Below are 22,646 nucleotides of genomic sequence, written 5' to 3'. Positions count from 1 at the left end.
AACACCACAATACTGGAATACAACAAACCATTAGAACGATATTTCGTATATTAAAAGATATCGATCAATCGAAACAACTACCAGGATTTGAAAAACGCAATTTGCAAAATTGATGGATATCACATAAATCGCGATACAACAAATGATCGGTGCCTATAGGGTCACAAGTTTCATTTTTGACGCCAATATCTATCCAGGAAGGAAAACCGGCCTAGCCTTACATTGCATTGTCGGTGTTGGTGTACTACATTTCATTGTCGGTCGGGGTTGATGCTTTATATTTCATTGTCAATGCGGGTACGTTACCTTTCATTGTCAGGGTGGGTGCGTTATGTCATTGTTAGGGTGGGTGCGTTATGTCATGGTGGGTTTATTATGTCATTATCAAGGTGGGTTCATTACATTTCATTGTCAGAGTGAGTGCGTTATGTCAGGGTGGGTTTGTTATGTCATTGTCAGGGTGGGCATTATTTCATTGTCAGCGTGGGTGTGTTGCATTTCATTGTTAGGGTGGGTGCATTAGTATTATTATCAAGACTTCGTTACGGGTGTGTATTTACATGTGATCATCATTCGTAAAAATGACATTAATAATGTAGATACCGGCGGACTAGTGCACCGGCGGACTAGTGGGCATCTGCTGAAATGAATTGTTGACGAAATGAGGGCACTTTATCACATTACGCCAATGTGGCTAATATTGTCAATTGTGGTGAGAAAATATACCTTTATAACTTTAAGTACAAACTAAAGGCATGTAAAAGGTTCACTTGTTGGTATAAATTGTATCATACTAGACACCAGTAAAGGAATCTTGTAAACATGTTTCTGGTTATTAAATACAATGTTATAATAATATATTCACTGCAAGAAGATTGTAATGTTATATCATGTTGCAATGATGTAGTTATTTTATAATATTGCATAATATAGTGGAATATATATTGATATGCATGTTTGTAATGTAATGTAGTTTACTGTAGTAATGTTATGATATTGCATATATTATATATATATATATAGTAATTTTATAATATTGCATAACGTTTTATAGTGAAATTTGTTATAAATTACCACGTTTTATTGTGGACTTTAACATTATAAATTGTTTCAGTGTTATATGGGGTGATGAAGTGTTCCTAGACATAATTCTTGTGTTCCATTATAGTAGCATATTACAATGTATATTAAAATCCACAGAATAAGCTGTATACATATTGTAATATCAACATACCGTTAGCAGAATGGTCTTCAGGTATTATCTCTTGACAATGGTCTCCAGTATATCCACGAGGACAATCACATATATTAACTAAACTACCCATAAAATACCTGAAATACAACAAAAACACTGATTAATTTATCTTTATTTTAAAATATATAAATGTATTCACAAACAGTTCAAATCAACTATCAAAGTTATTGTGTTCCAAGGCATCAACACATAACAATTTAACATTCTACCTCAATTTGAAGCAGGGTTATTGTGTTCCAGCTGATTAGCCTTATTACTTATCAGAAAACGTCCATCATGGAACTCAGACACGACATTCAACTAATGAACATCTACTTCAAGTTTGAACATTCTACCTCAATTAAAGTGGCAGGGTGGAGAGGGGGGGGGGGGCTGGGGATTAATTTAGATTCTTCTAATTATCACTAGTTTAGTTAAGAAAATGTAACTTTGAATTTGCTTGTTAAAACTTAAAAGTCGCCAAATAACTTCACAGTTTATGCATGTACATGTATATTTCAGTGATAACTTTACTTATTTGTTTCAAAATTTAGATATACAATTTAAAATGAACATCCCCGGTTTAATCGTATGACAGACTCCGGCCAAATCCAATATTTTTAATATTTCTTACCATCGTGTCGAGACCTCTAAACCGTTAATTCGAGTTTTTCTTTCTTTGTTTATGTTTGTTAAATGTCATTCAATTTGTATTACGCCGTACTTAGACTTTTTCCTTATAGCCACCCAGAAGTGTTGCACTTAGAATCATGTATAAATTAAAAAATCCGACGCCTTATCTTATAGATACATGTACACAAGTATTTTAGTTCAGATAAACCTATTTGACAAATTAAAATACAACATGTGCCAAGTTAATTAAAAGGAAAAACGAATTTGAGTAAAATCACAGTTTTTGTGCACCCTGGGCTTAGGACTACACTAACACTACAAATTCGGCAATTGTGCTAGTGTGGAAATGCAGATTAAAGGTCAATCGGAAATATCTACGCCATTCGTTCACTTAGACCGGATTTATGCATCTGATTCCTGTAATTGTTTCACTAGTAAGTAGAACGAATGGTGCCTGTGGGTGTATTTGAATAGATAGTACAAGATCCATAATTCAAATCACCACACTTGTAGATTGAGACGTGCTGTGTCACAAGACGATAGCCTTTAGTGAGTTCTATCGATAAACTATTTCCGCCCAATTTGATCGTGTCTCTTTAAGACGAAACGCATGCTGATGTAGAAAAGAAAATCCGTTTCTTTTATTATCGTCTTTTAGCTACCAATTCAAAGATCAAAGTTATCCATGAAGACCCACTAGACCAGTTAACAAACACTCCCCTTACTATAGATACACGGTGCCATTGCCATAGCTTCATTACATCCCCATTGGTATTTTTTTTCCAGTCGTAATATTTGTCTACAAATTCAAATTTGAGTTTTTCAATTTTCGCTAATATTCATTAACATTTTTAAAATTATTACTCAATCACAGGGGTTGGCAACCTTTTGCATAATCTACGTCAGTTTGTTCACACATGGGTCGATATTCCTAGTTTGATTCATTTAGCATATTTTAATTGCACACAGATTAATATTTGGGAAGATGACACTCGCTAACCATTCAAATGATGTGCACGAATAGCAGAATGGCTAAAAATGAGCTAGCTTTTTTAATATCACAAGAATACAACCCGCCACTTCTAATCATCCAATGCGCCCCTTATGTCCCATGAGAAGCGGTTTGGCTACATATATCGTATTGTTTCAATTATTATAAATAATAAAACTTCAATAATGATCATTCATACAAAGCTGTAGCTTTATGATCAGTACAAAACTTAAACATTATTATAGACTAGTAATAAAAGAATTTCAAGTGCATTAAAACTCAATGTTTGCACTGCTGTTTACCCTAGTGTTAACAATTCTATAATGAGGATAGAAAAAAGAAACATGTCAAAATCAACGTGTGCTCAATCAACTTTGAAAACATGAAAGCTGGATTTTATTAGCTGTGCGATACATCATAGTATTCCATACATGTTAAATCACATAAATGATAAATAAGTTACTATTAAACATCGATCCATCCCAGCATTAAGAAACTAACCCCTGTAGTCACACATCATCTTTTGATAACCATATCCTTCGGCGCCGTGTTTAATGTTACAAAACAATGTATGTCTGCATAAAATCTGAACGATTAAAATTAATTTATATCAAGAAGCTTAAAAAAGGTTATGGCAGCCATTGGTATAGTTATGTTTTATCGCTATTTAGATATTTCAAGTTGCAAATATTCTTATGCATTACAATAAAACGTCTTTATTTTGTCACTTCCAGATGTTCCCTACCGGACCATTCAGAGCTTGGAAACAATAAATTCCTAAAACACTTGGACGAGACACGGACGTTTATATATGCCCCTTCCGGGTGCTTTCCTGTTATTTGAACGGATCGGAATAAACGTCATCCACGAAACATGGCAAGTTGAATTGATGTATAGTTTTAGTATTGATAGAAATGATTGGACAAATTATATAACTACAAACTATTACAATTTATTTGAGTCGTTAATTAACACAAAATATTACTTTGGAAAGATAGACAAATGTTACTAGACACAATAACGTGAAATTAAAGACGGCAATAAAATGCTAACATTAATTTAATGACAATGGGCTGGTAACACAGTCCATGTAGATACATCACCGCGATATATCAGTATGCGAGACTTCTACCATTGATTTTTATTGTTCTTATTGATGTCAACTGTCTTACATTCAAACGTCTACTGCCTTTTCTCCAGACATAAACAGAGCAGTTAATTTTAAATTTGTATCTATTTGATCTTCGAAGGTCGAGCCTTTGTACTTCATCAAATCTTGTTTCTATATCGGTCAAAACCATTTGTTTGATTACTCGTGTAATATATATTAAAACTCTAAACAAATATACCTAAAGAGGGTATGTTATGTAATTTTCGAGGCCAGAGAGTGTTCTTAATGTAAGATGCTCTCGATTTCCTTAAAAGGCGACTCTATACTCTTATAATCTGTAGTCACTTACATGCATGGAAAGGATGAATGGCTATGAACAAAATTTTAAAATATTTTTCTCCGTTTTGTGGCATCGTCTGTGCTAACAAAATAAAACATGATCAAAATCTTGCGATAGATTGGCTTTTTCTAACATCCCCTTGATGTACGAGTGTCTTGTTTACAATGCACTGTGTGTCCATTATCTGTAATCAAGGCGAAGTTTGGAAAGTGGAGCTACTCTTGAACGTCATGGAGCTAAACAAACCATCATTATCAATAGACAAATTATTTACGAGTAGTTTTGTCTGAAATGTAGAATGTTATAGGCTATTTGTGGATGTAATACAATTTTTAAAAAAGTATGTTGAATTATCAATGTGACCAGTTACTTTTCAGTTCTATTATAAATCAGATGTAGGCCAATTAGAAGGCTAAATATAAAGCGATATTACATTCTACACACAGAAAACTGTCTTATTTTAAGAATAGATCTCTGCCCTAAATTGACACCACGTTGAACAAGCGGTTGACATGCAAGAAACGCCTATATTTTGCAGGAAATGGACAGAGAACAAGCTCAAAAACAGAAGCGATTTTTCGTACAATCAGTGCCATAATCCACGAAATACGGTCCGATATACGTGAGTATCTACAGGAATCAAGATATTCGGGATATAAACATTATTTTAAGTTTCATCAAAATTGTGACCTCTAGAGGTTCCACAACCCTGGTATTACATACTTTTACATTATTTGCGTACCATGAACGGCCATTTTGTCGGGCAGTTTCGTTCCGATTTTGACAAAATTCGAACTCAAACTATTATGGCTTTTTGAAATTAGAGTGTTCACAAGCTAAAAACGTGATTTCTCGTACAATCTGGCGCCATAATCCATGAAGTTTCGATCCGATACATGCCAATATCGACAGGAACCAAGGTGGTTGGATTATAAACATACATTTCGCGTTTCATCACAATTTGATAAAACTTGTGATTTCCAGAGTGTCCACAACCTTGGTATTACATACTTTTACACTATTTGCGTACAAGGAGCGGTCATTTTGTCCGGCAGTTTCGGTCTGATTTTTACTAAATTCGAACTCAACCTTGAATGATATGTAATGGTAATACATTTAAACGGGTTTTTTTTTGTAAATTGAATACAAATTGTGACTTCTGGCAGGTCCACAAGCTAATAACGTGATTTTTCGTACAATCAGGAACCATAATTCAGGAAGTTGCGATCCGATATGCGTGAATATCGAAAGGGACCAAGATCTTTGGGTTATAAACACGCATTCCAAGTTTCATCAAAATCAGATGAAAACTGTGACCTCTAGAGTGTCCACAAATTGTGGACGGGCGTCCGAACAGACAGGGGTGACGGCATAATACGTTTATTATTTTGTTATGTGGTTCTAATCCGGAAGCAAAATACTTACTTTTCAAAAGTATACGAATAAAATCGCCGAATGGGGTAAGTTGTGTATGGCAATGTTGGTGTAAAAAAGAGATATAAACAATTTAAAATAAAGTTATTTTTGTTCCATTCATGCAGTTGGTTCAAGTAAATCATGCTCTTGGCCCCTGATCTTGATTACACAACCAATTTATCAAATGTCTCGATAATCAAAGCTATTCAAAAGATTTCGAGGAATGTAACTATTGGTTTTGATTGATTGATAAGTTAATCTGGCGTCTACCAATCAAAGTAGTGTAAACAACCGAAATATGAAAGGAAGTTAATGCTGGGAAACAAATGACGAATTATGTGATTCCCTGCATCCGTTCTCTGCATTAATCTTTGGGTCATTATCTGTCGAATGTTTACGTGCTTGTTTCTGTATTGCCTAGTTTTATTATTCATTTAACTCAATTGGAGTGGATACGATACCCACATTGTGTATGGCGACATAACAAAAGAGATGATAAATATTATATACATATACGGTATATGTTTACATATTCGATAATGTTTTGCGCTCTTATTCATCCCACTGCACTGGAGTTTAAGGAGATACTGGAAGAAATGAGATATATTTAGAGCAAAATAAGGAAAAGGAAATCACTTACCAAAATTAGATAAATAATATTAGATTAATTACTAGTTACCCAATCGTAAAGCAGAAGTAGAGATATAAAGAAGCCAACATGGTTTTTCCCAGAAATCTATTTTTTGTAATTTCGCCCTTTAATTGATAAAACTACTTTCTCCGCTATAGCTCTTGATCACAAAGAGAACGAGTATCCCTTTCATCTAGGATCTTAAAACTCATTACGTACGATGTGTATCATAGCATTTCTAAACGGAACGAAGCAATTAACTAGATGATCATTTAGAACAATACCAGATACAAAGTAAACTCATCCAATCCATGATTACCACACATGGCATCAGGACGACGTTCAAGTGTATTTTATGTTGGAATTCATGGTGTATACTATTTTACAGTCACTTAATAACTGGAAATAACGAATTCATTATAAATCATAAAGTATTCATAAATCAATATATTAAGGTCTTATTGGGGTATAGACAAAGAAACTGCTTTATAACGCACCCTTAATATTAGATGCATATAAATGAGAAAAGATAGCATGTGTAGAAATATTGTAATTGCGACATTATTTTCAAATTTATAGACAAGGAATAGATAAAAATGATGGCATTATGTTGTATTAATTAATATCTTTGGCAAATTATTAGATTCACATATATGTACTTAAATCAAGTTACCGAATGATTGACATTTTGTTACATTAAAAAGAGTTATAATTTGGTAAACATTAGCTGGTTCTGTGGGAATAAGAATATCATGTATTGCATGTGATAAGAAAATTACATTTGCGTCATTTGGCTTGTTTAACCAATCTCTATACTTATTTCCATCATATTTGACCAATTAGATAATTGAAGGTCCAAAACCCAAAGCTACAAAACTATCATACTTATGAGAATTTGCTAGACAGCAGACAGACTGGCTGGATGAGGTTTGAGAGAATGACTTTAGTATTGTAATCTATACTATGCTTGTATCCATGTATCCGGCTATGATATATAAAATGTAAAAACGAACTGTTGCATTGTTATTCTTGGTAAGGCAAACGTCTTGACTAACTGAGATAGATAAGAAGAAGTAAATACACAACGTGAAGTGGAAGCAAAGACAGCTAGAGACAAATTCTAGACGATCACAAGGATCCTAAGATATGTAGTAAGAAAAGATGCAGGGTTCGTACGTAGGATGTGGCGACCGGAATCACTGGCCCGCTCTCCACGTCTGACGAAAGACCCGTGGTGCTACACATGAAATGCATGTGTTTTTTTAGGTTTTATATATGGCAGTCAGAACACTCGTACTTAAAGTACAGATGTTCGTCTAATGGAATAAGCATTGGCAAGACATTGAACATATCTATGGGATTATTATTTGTCATCAGTATTTCAATAAATGTTTATCATAAAAAGCTTTAAAACAGCCAAACCCCTTTGATAGCGCGGAATAATTGGGCTGATCTGGTGTTTTATGTGGTTTCGAAACATTATAGAGAGCATAGCTAAATTTTATACTGCGTGTCGGACAGTTGAACATTGGCTTTGTCTATAGACGTAAACTTATAATCCCATCAAATACATCCACATAAAAATTCCAATGAAATCGACAATTCTATTTTTGGCCAAAATCAAAGAAATCGTGACATTTTAGGACAACACCCCTTTTATTTTCTAAACGGAGATTCGACGCAATGCTATATAATTTGTAAAGCATTTCCACCATGCGTTTTGTTTTTTCTTTTGTATTCGGTTTTTACTTACGTAATGGTAATCCCACTTTATAATACAGTTATTATATATTGTGTTGTATTCTCCATTATCAACAAAGCCAAATCTGGTTCATTAACGTTATTTATTAGCATAACAAAATATCTGCCTATAACCTTGTTTGCGTACATAATTTTTGGCTGAAACTAGATATTTGTATATAGACTACTTAAGGACGTGCAACCAATCAGGACCTTAGATTATGGAAATATATTAGAGCATTTACTTATCCTAGAGTGTTTAGGAACTCTGCTTATGACTTCTAAGTAACAATAAGGAATGCACTGCCAATATGTTTTTACTTTATCATTAAATTTCGCCCTCCGGTAGTGTCGTAAGAGGACATCCATTCAAGGTTTTAAGTATATCCCAGAAACTAAGAGAGAGAGAGAGAGAGAGAGGGAGGGAGAGGGGGGTCATTTCGGGATTAACATTATGGTACTGTAGGAGGTAACTGAGTGGCCAGAGGACCACGTAGCGCGACCGTATGATCTAAATCGGACAGTTTAGCCTAGGTTTATTATAAATATGGTATTTATATAAGTAAATAACAAATGTTTAGTGGGAGTAATAATTGCCAACTAACACGTTAAAGTTATCGCTGAAATCAAGGTCGCGTCGCTATTATTGAACATCTCAACTCACATTTATTGATATTGATTAACAGCATTTGATAATGACGGTATGTCCTATAATTACTAAAATACTGTGTGCTTCTTGGGAGCACATCTTCGGAGAGGAATAAACTCATTTAATTTTTAAATTTACTTTCGTAAAGCTTTCAACATGTGAATCAAGAGTACATCGTTTCTTTTGTTTCTTAAAACCAATCTGATTCAACACTAACACACAGTTTTTTTTATTGAGGCGATTCTTGTCGCGAATCTATTGAGAATCCACCAAATTAATTAAAAGACCGAAACGTATTATTATTCTTTTCTCAAACTCATAGCCCAACTTTTATGTATCAAAACTATGTTAATTACTATTAAATATTACCTATATGGTCAGCATCTGATTATTTTACATATAATTAACTTTTATGTATCAAAACTATGTTAATTACTATCAAATATTACCTATATGGTCAGCCTCTGAATATTTTACATAATTAACTTACTAAATTCTATAATTAAGATATCACATTAACTCGCATGATATTACTTCAACCTTTTAGCTTGTATAATATGATTGTGATTTCAATCGGGTTATTACAATTATAATGTAAATTGAACAGGTACAGGTACATATTGCTTTCTAATCCTCATTCGGGCAGTTTTCCGTAAAAAGCTGCACATAAATGATTATAATGGTCTTATGGGCAGTTTCCCCGACAAAAACTGCACATTAATGACTATGTTTGTTGGTCTTGTGGGCAGTTTCTCGAGAACAACTAGACATAAATGATTATGTTGGTCTTGCAACATGTCACCGGGGCATCAATATTGGGCAGACAATGCAAATTTAGTTGCGACGAAATTTAAGACCACGGCATCTGTGAAGTTAAAGTAATCTAACAAACATTACAGGCTGCGATCCACAATCACGATATGATTATAGCAAAAGATTATTGAGGAATGTATAATAAGGATCAAGTGGGGATCATAAGAAATCTTACAACTGGTATCAATATCCGATACCCAACTATTACGAAATACGTATTGATTCTCTATTCTCAAGATATAACATGATTTTGAATCTTAGTTTTCGTGATTTTGGAACATTGACGAAGACTTCAAGCACTCACCCAAGATATCCAACCAATAACAATGGATTTCGTCAAGCATCGGATTTCTGCGGTATACAAATGTAGCTAAATTCGTTATCTAAAACAGTAAATTAAGCGATTATATGCATAATCACAATCGGATGTTGCAACTCTACCAATTGGTTAATTTTATGCGGTAATAATCTTGTTTTCATTTAAAATTATGAATATCGGAAACAGGGCTTCAATCACATTGTAGCATTATGAACTGATATTATAAGAGTGTCTGTTGCTTTCATAAGTCTATTGATCTGTCACCTCATACAATAGAACAAATCAATAATGGAGACTTAAAATGGATTGGTTCAGTAAAATAACCCGACAAACAGGCGAATTAATCAAAGATTACATCGATGCTAGTTCACTGTCGAGCATAAAACAATTAACACACATATCTCGCCAGGTTAATATACATTTTTGATTAAATATACTTTGCTTCAAAGCTAAGGTATGTGGCTGGGGAAATTTATATGATACAGTTAATTGTTGACGCAGACCAGACTATCAAATTATTAAGCCAAGCCATATTTGATTTGTTAAAATTCTGCGGTTGGCTGATTCTGACACCACAGATTCAAGCAATTTAAAATGACGGAATTGTTATTATAGCTTATTCTTATCCACTTTTCAGAATACCCTACAAACAATATTTCCTTGACAGTTGACGTCATGTTGTTGGATTTGATTCTATATTTAAGATACCACATTTCAGCCGATTTAAGTATACTTAAAACATCTAATAATAATGTTTAAGATACTATTTTCGATATAACACGCATTCGTCCACAATGTCAGGGTTGCTATCTCTTTACAAACTTCACAAGCATCTCTATCATTTTACTCATTATTTTTAAAGCAAGATTTACTTCCTGTTCTGAACGCGTGCATAATGTAATCTAGACAGAGATAAACAGATTTATAAATGAATCCATATTATTTGCACGACCCACGAGAATTGTTCGTTTTTGATAAATAAACCATAATGCCCAGTACGTCAAACCATGGATTATCTTTCTAATGGAGATATCTACAATGCAGTTAACCAATGGAGACGTAGATACTTATTAGGGAATATTCGTAAACAATTCTCAGCTTGTGACGATAACAGATTCTTAATTCTGGTGTACTATCTTTTGCATTACAGTGCCGTAGCATCCTTCGTATCAGAACTCCACCCACACCAAAATGCCACGTCACCGAGTTTATCCGAAAACAAAGGTTTTCGCATCTACACATTATCCAGTATCTTCTGTAGTAGCTACAAAAAATTGCTAAAAAAACCAATCAGATAAGCCTGGTGTGTTTGTTTTAGCCATCATCGGAGCCCATTAATGTTACTTTGAAATTGTGTGTGTGGGGGGGGGGATTCCCCGGTTGTACGTGACAAGGAGTAGGGTCGCCTGTCAACCTAGTAGATTTTCCCGGGGTCGTCCTCCGGTTTCCACCCACAGCTAAAGACCCCTACGCGCAAGCGAATTGTTGAAATAAAATTGAACCATATGTTAGTTCCGAAAAGAACTGGTTTGTGTCTAGTGGACGTAAAACACCAGTTCTCTCTCTTTCTACTTTGAAATTTATTATTTTGTTTATCACTGCGCTACGCTACCAGACCACATCGACCACACACACGCCATTTTGGGTCAAAGAACTATTTTACTTAGCGGAAGACTTTCATAATGGACGGTGTGAAACCATTTCAAAATGATAGAATAATCAAAATGCGTATGGTGTAGGTCACGGAAACTACCATGGAATATCCCACGCCTCGCATATCTGAGGCCCATTTATGTTGTCAAGATAAACACGTGCATAATGGAGCACGTGTACTGGAATATTATTTGACCATGATTGTAATGTATTACATGTTTTATAAGGAATAAAATATTATGTGGTCGGATCTATGTAATGATGTTATTCCGATAGTAGGCACCCGCGGCTCTTCCATGGAATGTATCGAGATCTGTTCTATCCATAAAGCGGCACTTCTGTCGACGTTATAACTGAGAGCAACTGTCAACACGGGGCTACTTATAACTTCAACTGGCAACAAGGGGCTACTTATAACTTCAACTGGCAACAAGGGGCCACAACTTCTTCCAGGGAAACATCACATTATAGTATAAATTGTCACTTGACTGTGTAAATAAGCAAAGTGGGAGCTAACGAAGGCATCGACGTGTTTAAAGTGTCGTGTCTATAATTGAGGCAAGAAAGACCATGCTTTGGGGTGCATCTTCTAAGTCATTCGCCAATTTGTTGACCACGTGCTAAGTGTAATCGCTATCAGATCAGGGTCAAGATAAAGGCCCCGAATTCTGTTGACAAAAGCACACTTACAAGTTGAATTAAAGGCAGTTGCCCCAAGTTGAAAAGGCGGTATACATAAGCCCCGCTTAAGGCTGGTCCCTTTCGGACTATAACATTAACCCTACCTAACGGTCAAAAGGTGCCGCCTGTTAACCGAGTCTCGCTGTAGAACATCATATTACGTTCCGGTGGACAAAATCAATTTCAATATCCCCGCTTCTTATCTGCGAGTAGATATAGCATACGTGGAATTCGCATGTTGTGTGTCCGAAACCCTTCAATATTTCTCAGGAAGCTTGTAAGCAGCTTTATTAGAGGCAATTTAAGTAGACATTAATTAACATTATTATAGCGTGAGCTATACAGTTATCAAACGTGTAATTAATCGCTACAGTAATGCAAAATCAATATGTAAACCTATAATACTGTGCCTAACTAAATTTGTTTAATAACCTTACTTGATTCACACGTAGTAGCAGACTAATTTACATAATAACACTGGCGTCAACTCTATATTTATTCATTCAGTATCCAAGAAATAGTACGTCAATGCTCTGGGGAAAATTTATCTTTCCGTATGTGCGAATATAATGGGTTTACATATTACTTGTGGTACAATATGGATGTTTGACAACATCGCTCCAAATTAAGGTTTTCAAAAATTCGCAAAAATTCTTATTCTGGGATTCACTCATAGTTCGTTTCATCATGGTCGCGTGTTGTCTGCTGGACAAAGTATGTCACATTTGGGGTTCTGTTGTCAAACATCCATATGGTATAGGTACAATACTACTTTTTAATGTCATTAAGAATAAAAGAAATTCATTATTGATTTCAAATGTAGTGTCACTAATTGTGACTGGTTATACATTTTGTCGAAATTTGATTTTGCTCGATTGCACCAAGACATAAGAGTTTATCAACTTTGCACGATTTTCGCATGAACCCCTAATGTACGGCCTTCAAAATTCAGGGGGTTCTCGGTATCAAAATCAGTTTCAACGAGCCAAGTGATGCCACATCTGAACGCTATCCGTGGATTACAAGCCGAAGAACACCAGATAGAATGATGTAACCAGGCTGCTGAATGTTTCCCAGACTACCAACTCTCACCTTTGGGATAGGTACCGACAGCGGGGTTCAACACGTAACCACCCACGCTCAGGCCGACCAAGGGAGACCACACCGGCCCAGGATCGTCACGTCCGGTTACGGCATTTGCTGGAAGGGCTGAAAACAAGCAGCAATTCCTGGGCGGGAGTAGGATCTCAGACCAGACAGTACATAACCGCCCACGTGAAGCCGGATTACGAGCCGGACGTCCCATCAGAGCTGTTGTTTTGCCAAGTTGACACCGTCAAATCCGACTTCAATGCGTTCAGACACACAGGAGAACGGTTTGGTTCAGCGACGAATCTAGGTTCCTGTTGCAACGAGGTGATGGTAGAGCGATAGTGTATTCGTTTTTTTTTTTAAGCCATCCGACATATTTGAAATGAAATGTATTTAATGTTTTCAAATAGAAAAAAGCCACAGTATTTCAATTGCGACAATGAAATTAAAATCGTGCTGGTTAAAAAATAATTGTATTTAACCTGAACGTGTACATCGACTCAAATTCATTGAAAATGAGCTACTGCACATTTCGTTCCATATTTAAAATCTAAGTTTATATCACGTACGGATGCCCTTTTCAGAACAAACGATTAGGCTTTGAAGAATATATTAAACAGAAACAAAGCCACGACGGTACACATTATTATTATTGCGACAATGAAATGAAAATCGTGCTGGTTATAAAATAGTTTTATTTAATTTCAACTTGTACATCGACTCAAATTCATTGAAAATGAGCTATTACATGTTTCGTTTCATATCTGTTTTTAGAATCTAAGTGTATATCACGCACGGATGCCCTTTTCAGAACAAACGAGTATGCTTTGATCTTGAATATGTACACATAGTTTTCGTCTATCTGACATAAGTGTTGTCGATCGAATCAACTCAAAATGTGGAAAGTCAGATCAAAGATACTTAAACTTCTGTTTTGTTTTATTTTACAGTGAAAATATCGATGGATCTTATCAAGTAACTATAACACGAAGGCACTTCAAAGTTAATGGATTCCCTCGAGGTCGACTACTATATAGCCCTTCGCTACATACCTACGGGGCTTACTTTTTACCCGAGTTAAATATTCGAAATTAAAACGTGAATTAGAATTCCATATTAGTCAATTTAAACCAATATTGATGATGTTCATATCTTAACTTATCCTAATATTCAATATTAAAAAATGGGGTTCAGCGTCCACTCGACACAAGCTAGGTCATTTCGGGAGTAACACATGGTTTAGTTTTATTAAAATAGTTCGCTTGTGCGTAGGGGTCTTTAGCAGTGGGAGGAAACCAGAGGACCCGGAGGACACGGAGAAAACCCCCGAGGCGACCCTACTCCTTGTCAAGTACAACCGGGAAATCGAAACTTCGCCTGTTGACTCAATGACAGACCGTATGATACAGCGCGCACGTGCTAACCATTCAGCCATCCAACCGCCCGACACACGATGGTAAAAACATCGGACCATTTGTTAGGGTGACCCACCATAAATAAATATCTCCATATATCTCGACAATTACGCCACAATATTTATATATATGCCAAGCCTCAAATCAGTTTCACACAATTATAGTCACTAAATAAACGATCATGTTGTACTTAATAAGCTATAACCATTAATCATGTATAAATAATAGACTGAAAACTGATTCCAAGAGTCGTCCATAAATTCCAGACACTTTTGAGTAAAAGATAGGTTACGTGCCCTTGTTTTGAAATTAGTCTCGCTTAACCAGTCTATCGACCATTCTACGTCTGATTGACAGGTCGGGATAATCAAGACTACTTTTTTACGAAACATAACAGAAAGCTAGAACAAAAAATTGAATTTAGAAATAAGCACGTTATGTAGCTCAACAATCGTTTTAAGAAGCTTGTAAAAGTAAAATGAAACTACTGCTAGTATCATGTTCCTGTCTAACCCGAGTGATTCAGAGATATTATTTGTACTAAACCAAAAGATGCCGCTCTTAACGGTACAGTTAATGATAAAGCGATTTAAAAAATGAAACGAACATAATTACTAAATCTGCTGTAATAACCAAGAAGCTTAATTTTACTGCTATTCAAAATCGTCAACAATAAATTTTTTACGGCTGTAATAGTTGATAGATTTGTAGAGAATTGCACGTGCCATGGCTATTTATAGTATCATACTGTCAGAAAGTTGGTCTCGGCACGGCGAATGTGCACGCTTCAGTGGTAGTCTCGAACTATCAGCGGTGGACTGTATTTCTGTTAGTACATGGGTCACCCTACATTTGTGAGGGCATTTAAAGCCATCGTATGACCTCCTGTGGAGTTTCTCAGGTTCCAGCAGCAACTTATTGAGCGCTGGCAAAAACTTGCGAAGACTCATTTTTGTTTTGAATTTGTCCTTCATACGGCCACCGTGAGGGCATCTTGTCAAATCGAGTCATCGTCGTCTTTACTTCGTCTGATTATCAGTGTCATTGGACATTTTTATAAGCCCACATTTTCATGTGGCCGCATGCTGTCGTCTCTCCCTCTCCTGTCCGTCCACAATTTGTTTGTGGACCCTCTTTAGGTCACAAATTTTATGTGGGGTTATCGCCCAAAGATCCAGTTTCCTGATTGTACGAAAAATCGTGTTTTTAGCTTGTGGTCCCTCTAGAGGCCCGATTTAAAAAAAAAAACTTTAAATGTATCACCGTTACACCACAATGACGGTGGAGTTCGAATTTTGTGAAAATCGGACTGAAACTGTCGGACAAAATGGCCGCTCTCAGTACGCAAATAGTGTAATAGTATGTAATACTAAGGTTGTAAACCCTCTAAAGGTCACAATCTTTATCCGATTTTGATGAGACTTGAAATGTATGTTTATAACGCAACAATATCGATGCCTTGCGATGTTCGCCATATCGGACCGTAACTTCCTGGATTATAGCCCCTGATTGTACTTAAAATCGCCTTTTTTTTTAGCTTGTCCGGATCCTCTGTCCATCACTAGCAACCACTTGTTCTCCATACGAACACAATAGGAAGTAAACAAGAATCTGTCCGATTGAGTTAAAAAGGCAACACGACTACGCGAAGAACTCGCAATGACCTCACGATGGCCTTTTGAAAGACAAAATGGACACACGAATTCAACACGAAGGTCTTTGGGCAATTTTTTGCCATGCCAAAGATTTTGCCAGCGCTTACGAAGTTGCTGCCGGAACCTGAAAAACTTCACTGGCGGTCATACGATGGCTTAACATGCCCTCACGAATGGCCCGATTTTTTTACGACCAGGGCCGAATTTACCTCACGATGGCCTTTTGAAAGACAAAATGGACACACGAATTCAACACGAAGGTCTTTGGGCAATTTTTTGCCATGCCAAAGATTTTGCCAGCGCTTACGAAGTTGCTGCCGGAACCTGAAAAACTTCATTGGCGGTCATACGATGGCTTAACATGCCCTCACGAATGGCCCGATGTTTTTACGACCAGGGCCGAATTTACTTTATCATTTAACTATCTGGTGTCAATTTAGAGAGATTGTGACACATCTTCCGGAGTTAGTCCTGAGCAACTCTTCGGAGCCACCGAAAATAATTGATCGGAAATTGCAATATTTTTTTCACAAATTGAATATATATATAGAATCTCCTACGAGTCTTTTTTGATATAAAAAAATATGAACACAAGTCGATAAAGTAAAAAAAACAAGGCTCTGTCGAGTTTTTTTTTACTTTATCGACGATTTCACTTTTACTGAATCTGATTACATTACCGCGTAGTGATACATCATTTTTTGACAGCAATTCAACCATTGCAAAGTCCTTTATATTAACCCAGTGTCAATTAAATAAAAACAGTTCCTTTTTAATAAGAAATAAGTTACTTTTAATAAAAAAAAAAATGAACTGTTCTTTGAAAATAAAAAAGTAGTTCCTTTTTGATTGACCAATCAAATTCATGTAAATTTATCACACAAGCGATATCTACTGTAGAATGTATTATTGGGTGATAAATCACTTTACATACATTCGTATTACATTAATGTGTGCTTTTCGTCTATTTCAATGTTCCAAAAAATAGAGCCCTGCGTCGTTTAACACTGACCAATTGACCAATCAAATTCGTGTAAATTTATCACACAAGCGATATCTACTGTAGAATGTATTATTGGGAGATAAATCAATTTACATACATTCATATTACATTAATGTGTGCTTTTCGTCTATTTCAATGTTCCAAAAAAAATAGAGCCCTGCGTCGCTTAACACTGGCATCAGTGTATACTTTATTTGTGTTCTAGACTATCAATTCATTTCATTAAAATTCTTCTGTATTAATAAAATAATAATAATAGTTTTGGTATCTTTTATCATTACTGATTTTATTTTCTATATAAGCCCTATTATTTAATAACGGGCTTTAATGGAAAATATATTGGCGTTTAAAATATATTTATTGACTATCCCTTTGATGCAAATTTAATATATATGTAATGTTTACAGTAAATTTCAGTCTCCAACCATACTCCATGAATTGTCTGATCATAATTAATATGATTATATCTATATATTGTTGAAGTGTAATATCGAACGTAATATTCAATAGATACAAATTGCAACTGAATCGAAATCATTTTCTCCCACTGCTAAACGCGAATGATTGAAATACAATTGTAACATATGTGAGTCCCAAAGTGACCAAGTTTGTGTCAAGTGGACTTTAAACTCATTTCTCTTTCTCTCAAATAAGGAAATGCTTTTTGTAAAACCCACAATTGCTCTAGATTTATTTTAATGAATTAGTAATTATATCATGCCATATCATGCTGGTCCAGTGTGTATGGTATCCGTCCCTGACCAGAGTATCCTGGCTTCGCCATTTTCCAACGTCATCTTGTTATAAATAAATTGCACCAACGTTTTGTCAGAACATGGTGAAAATTTTATTGCGTTAATCAGTAATTATGTTATATATTTACTGTCCTGTGGTTAGCGGATGAAAATAATTGTCAGTTAATTCATAACGAACTTACGGATGTTTTGGTCTTTGTTTTGACTTTGAACTGTATTACGAGGCAACATACGGGTACATACGAGTTTAACGTCCTACTGTTCTGCTCCTAAACTGGGCTAATGAAGACGGGGGGTATAATATAAATCATCCACGCATGATTATTGCACAACCGAAATGGTGCATAACTATACAAGCACAATAAAACACAAGCACCCCTCCCATCCCCAAAATCACATCACACTGGCTCACATTATCAATACACGTAACAACGATGGAGCATGCACAAATATATTCTCAAAAGGTGCTTAGATGGGTTTGATCTTTGACAAATACCGCTACATCAATATCAGATATATGTAACCAGAGCACTTAGTGTCTTCCATAGTGCATGTAGCTCCGAGAGGAACCCTTTTTCATTATTTATGTAAATATAAGATTAAGGTAAAGCGGTTTATTGACAGCAAAGAGCAAGTAACTTGTACTCGTTTACCTTGTAATTACTAGACCATGTAAAGTAAAGGCAGTAGATCACCAGAGCAACAGACATATAGGTCAACTGAGGTGACAGCTGAACTACTTGGCCACTCGCGTTCAATATTTATTATCGTATTCATTCAAGCACACGCCATTGGACAATATATATTCAAAATCAACTACATATCAAACTAGACAATATATATACCGCCGGGCTAAAACCAACTCTTTATCGATTTAGGATGTAATGGAAAGTCTGTAATTGTGTTAATTGATCTGTTTTACACTTTAATGTTCGGGCATTATATTGTTCCAAAACATGTGGCTCGACATCATTGGGCTATTAAAACTGGTTCACTTAGATCATAACAATCAGAAACATCTATATTTTTTATAGGGTGTTATTTTTTATTTTTTTTAGATAAAAAAAAGGTAAGGGAATATTTATCTAGAATCCTGAACAAATGTAAACTTTAATTGGCCATAGGGTTAATTGTTGGACAGGAATTATTTTTAATACAAGTATTTTGGGTTGTTTGCCCTATATTCAGCTTCTTTATTTCTGCATGTTTGGGATTTATAGTGAACATCTTTTTATTTTCACTTTCGATTATACCTTTAATTTAGTCCAAGATATCTCTTTCGTTTAAGAACAGATTGAGAAGAGGGGAAGACATTAACCAATCATGCGGTCAAATTTGCCTTGCTATCGACAAGAATCTATACTGCCGCTTCTACCTGTATTTTCTGTTTAAAAATCCTGGAAATGGGTCGCATCTGTCCATAATAGGATATGGAATAAGTATGAGTTAATTGACCATGTATGTAGCTAGTATTGTACAATTACAACCCGTGTAATATTTGTGTTATTATCCTTCAAGACGACGCGGAAGTAATTAGTAATAACTGATTCACAAACGACAAAACGGTGTAACGGTGATATAATAATACGGTTTTTTAAATCGGATAAAAATTATGACCTCTATAGGGTCCCCAAGCTTAAAACGTGATTTTTCATACAATCAGGGGCCATAATTCAGGAAGTTACAGTCCGATATGCGCGAATATAGAAAGAAACCGAGATCTTTAGGTTATAAACTTACATTTCAATTTTCAACAAAATCGGATAAAAATTGTGACCTCTATAGGGTCCACAACCTTGATATACCATATTTTTACGCTATTTGAGAACGAACGGCGGCCATTTTGCTGTCAATTTTGGGCCGATTTCCACGAAATCCGAACTCAACCTTCCTTAGGGTGTAACGGTGATATAATAATACGGTTTTTGTTAAATCGGATAAAAATTATGACCTCTATAGGGTCCACAAGCTAAAAACGCGATTTTTCGTACAATCAGGGGCCATAATTCAGGAAGTTACGGTCCGATATGCGCGAATATCGAAAGGAACTGAGATCTTTGGGTTAATAACTTACATTTTAAGTTTAAAAAAAATCGGATAAAAATTGTGACCTCTATAGGGTCCACAAGCTAAAAACGTGATTTTTCGTACACTCAGGGGCCATAATCCATGAAGTTTCGATCCGATACATGCCAATATCGAAAGCAGCCGAGATCTTTTGGGGATAAACCTATATTTCAAGTTTCGTCAAAATCGGATAAGAATTGTGACCTGTAGAGAGTCCACAAACAATTGTGGACGGACGGACGGACGGACGCCCGGACGGACAGGGGCGACGGCATAATACGTCCACATGAAAATGTGGGCGTATAAAAACGTGTAGAGATATTTTTAGATTACGAATATTTGATTGCATTTACACCATTAATTATAAGCTTATCTTTTACGAACTTCACTCTCTTAAAAACATCTTCGTTTAAGCGATCAGTAATGAAAAATATCAGGTTTTAACATCTGCGCTTTGTTCATAATATCTCTGTATTTATACGACCGGAATTTGGCTATGATCTTACGATTTTGTATCCTATGTGGACTAGAACGACATTTTGCAACACTAGTGAGTTTTCTATGTATAAGATGACCGTAATACAGCACGGTGTCCTGGTGCACCAGCTAACCCCTGTTATTACAGGGCAATATTAAACATACATTATGCAAGAGCTAAATCTGTCTATTGCAGGTCTTTCTTTAGGCTGTAATTTTATCTAAATTATTAAATAGACATTAATTAACTTATCCAGACCATAATCAACTCTAGATGGCATCGCTAACCTGCGATCGTAAGTGAATTGTGACCCGATTTACTGCATAACTTTCCTTCTCGATTAAACGATTAAATGGATAATCGAGAATATGCTGTTTAACGTACTGACTTTAGTCATGATGACCGAGACTAGGCAGTCATTTTATTCGCTGAGTTCTCGGTTCATAGTGGATCAATTTGAATGAAATTTTCAGCAAATTGTCTTTACGTTATCTAGTTTTTATTCATTATAGTGAGAACTCCCAACTCGTTATCGAATCTCCCATAATGTATCTTTAAAGGACAGCATAGGCTATTCTTCATTACTTCAATGTCAGTGCAAGATGGCTTTATTCGAAGACTATCATTTCCCTCTTTCATTGATTGAATTGTTTGTCCTGTCAAATATGTCCCTTGCACGTTACCAATTCCGGTTCAGTTGCCCTATTAAAAGTGCCCCATAGCCCACGATGACCGGTAGACGTTCTTTTAAAGTAATAGTCCGGCAGAACTATTGAATGCAAAGGTTTTTTTCTATGATTGATTGTCGTAGCCTAGGTTGTACTTTTTCAGAATCTGTCGAGTGAACCTCGGTCACCCTTGAGCGTTTTGAGAAATTCAAGATGGCATTTGAGATGACTGCCATTTCAAATAATCCCATATAACTCAAATAGTATTTAGTCTAGAGTGATAGTCTTGGTGTCTAATCTTTTTTTCGGGTCAAGGAATACACTGAAATCGTTCATTATGTTGTGGGGTGATAAGATGATAGTAAAATCCAAAATGCCAGAAAATATGGAACTTCAACAAAATAGCGGTGGTTGGGGGCGATATTTCACCACACCAAACTATATCTAGAGACAAACTATTATATTTCTGGACATAGAAGCATATGAGTGAAACGATAACACCACATGCATGCCTGTCAGAAGCTCTAGGGCCATATGGGCCAGCACTAAAAAGGGGGAAACAAGCTGTTTTTTGAACATTTAAAATAACAAATTCTACCCGCAAAACATGACAATAAACTATAAGTACTATATTTTCTGACTATATAGCAAGTGAAGAAATTACATTCTTTATTACGCAAGTAAAATACTTATCTCTTTAATATAGGACCGCTTTATAACATATGATAGAGGCCTCACAATACATATACCTTCGTCCAGCCATGGCCGGTGTTTACTATTGGAAATGTCCATTTTATTACATATTAGACTATTAAACAGCTCGACATTTACATATTATTGGTTTGAAAGTGATTTTTCAATGCTCGACTGTTTGTGGTCATCTTGCCAGCATAAGTCTTCATAGACTGTAAAGTTATAGTTTGTTGCACCTCTGAGCATCCTATACATTAAAGGGACAATAACACTCTTGCTGGCTTGACAGCTACAGAAAATAAAAAAATAGCCTTATTCTAAGTACTAGATGTGTTAGTTTCTATTTAGAGTACGTGTTAGAGATTTAATCTGATTAGTTACTAATATTCTAGTTGAAACTCTTTCTTTTATTAGATAAAACATCTTTGTTAAAGTGTAGTTCATCTTAAAATAGAATACGTTTTCTCGACACTGTTGCAAGTAATTTCTCCCAGTTTGAATTGTCACGTGTTAACTTATGAAAACTAACCAGTGCAGAGAGAGAGAGAGAGAGAGAGAGAGAGAGACGGGGGAGGGGGTAACGTCTACTTAACACAAGCAACCAGAGAC

At 35.6% G+C, this 22,646-nt stretch overlaps 1 protein-coding gene across 2 annotated transcripts in view; it reads right to left on the bottom strand.

The window, feature by feature from the left end:
- The window catches only part of LOC126819404 (uncharacterized), a 150,154-nt gene that overhangs the window by 92,361 nt on the left and 35,147 nt on the right, over positions 1-22,646 (bottom strand). For both annotated transcript variants that reach the window (XM_050547410.2, XM_050547411.2), the window contains exon 2: positions 1,235-1,332. In XM_050547410.2, coding sequence (XP_050403367.1) covers positions 1,235-1,332 — 98 coding nt within the window. The remainder of the gene's footprint in view (positions 1-1,234; positions 1,333-22,646) is intronic.

This window comes from Patella vulgata, chromosome 4 (assembly GCF_932274485.2).
Source record: "Patella vulgata chromosome 4, xgPatVulg1.2, whole genome shotgun sequence".
NCBI classification, from domain to species: domain Eukaryota; kingdom Metazoa; phylum Mollusca; class Gastropoda; family Patellidae; genus Patella; species Patella vulgata.
The sequence above is the reverse complement of the archived record's forward strand: the minus strand, read 5'-3'. Positions and strand labels throughout refer to the sequence as shown.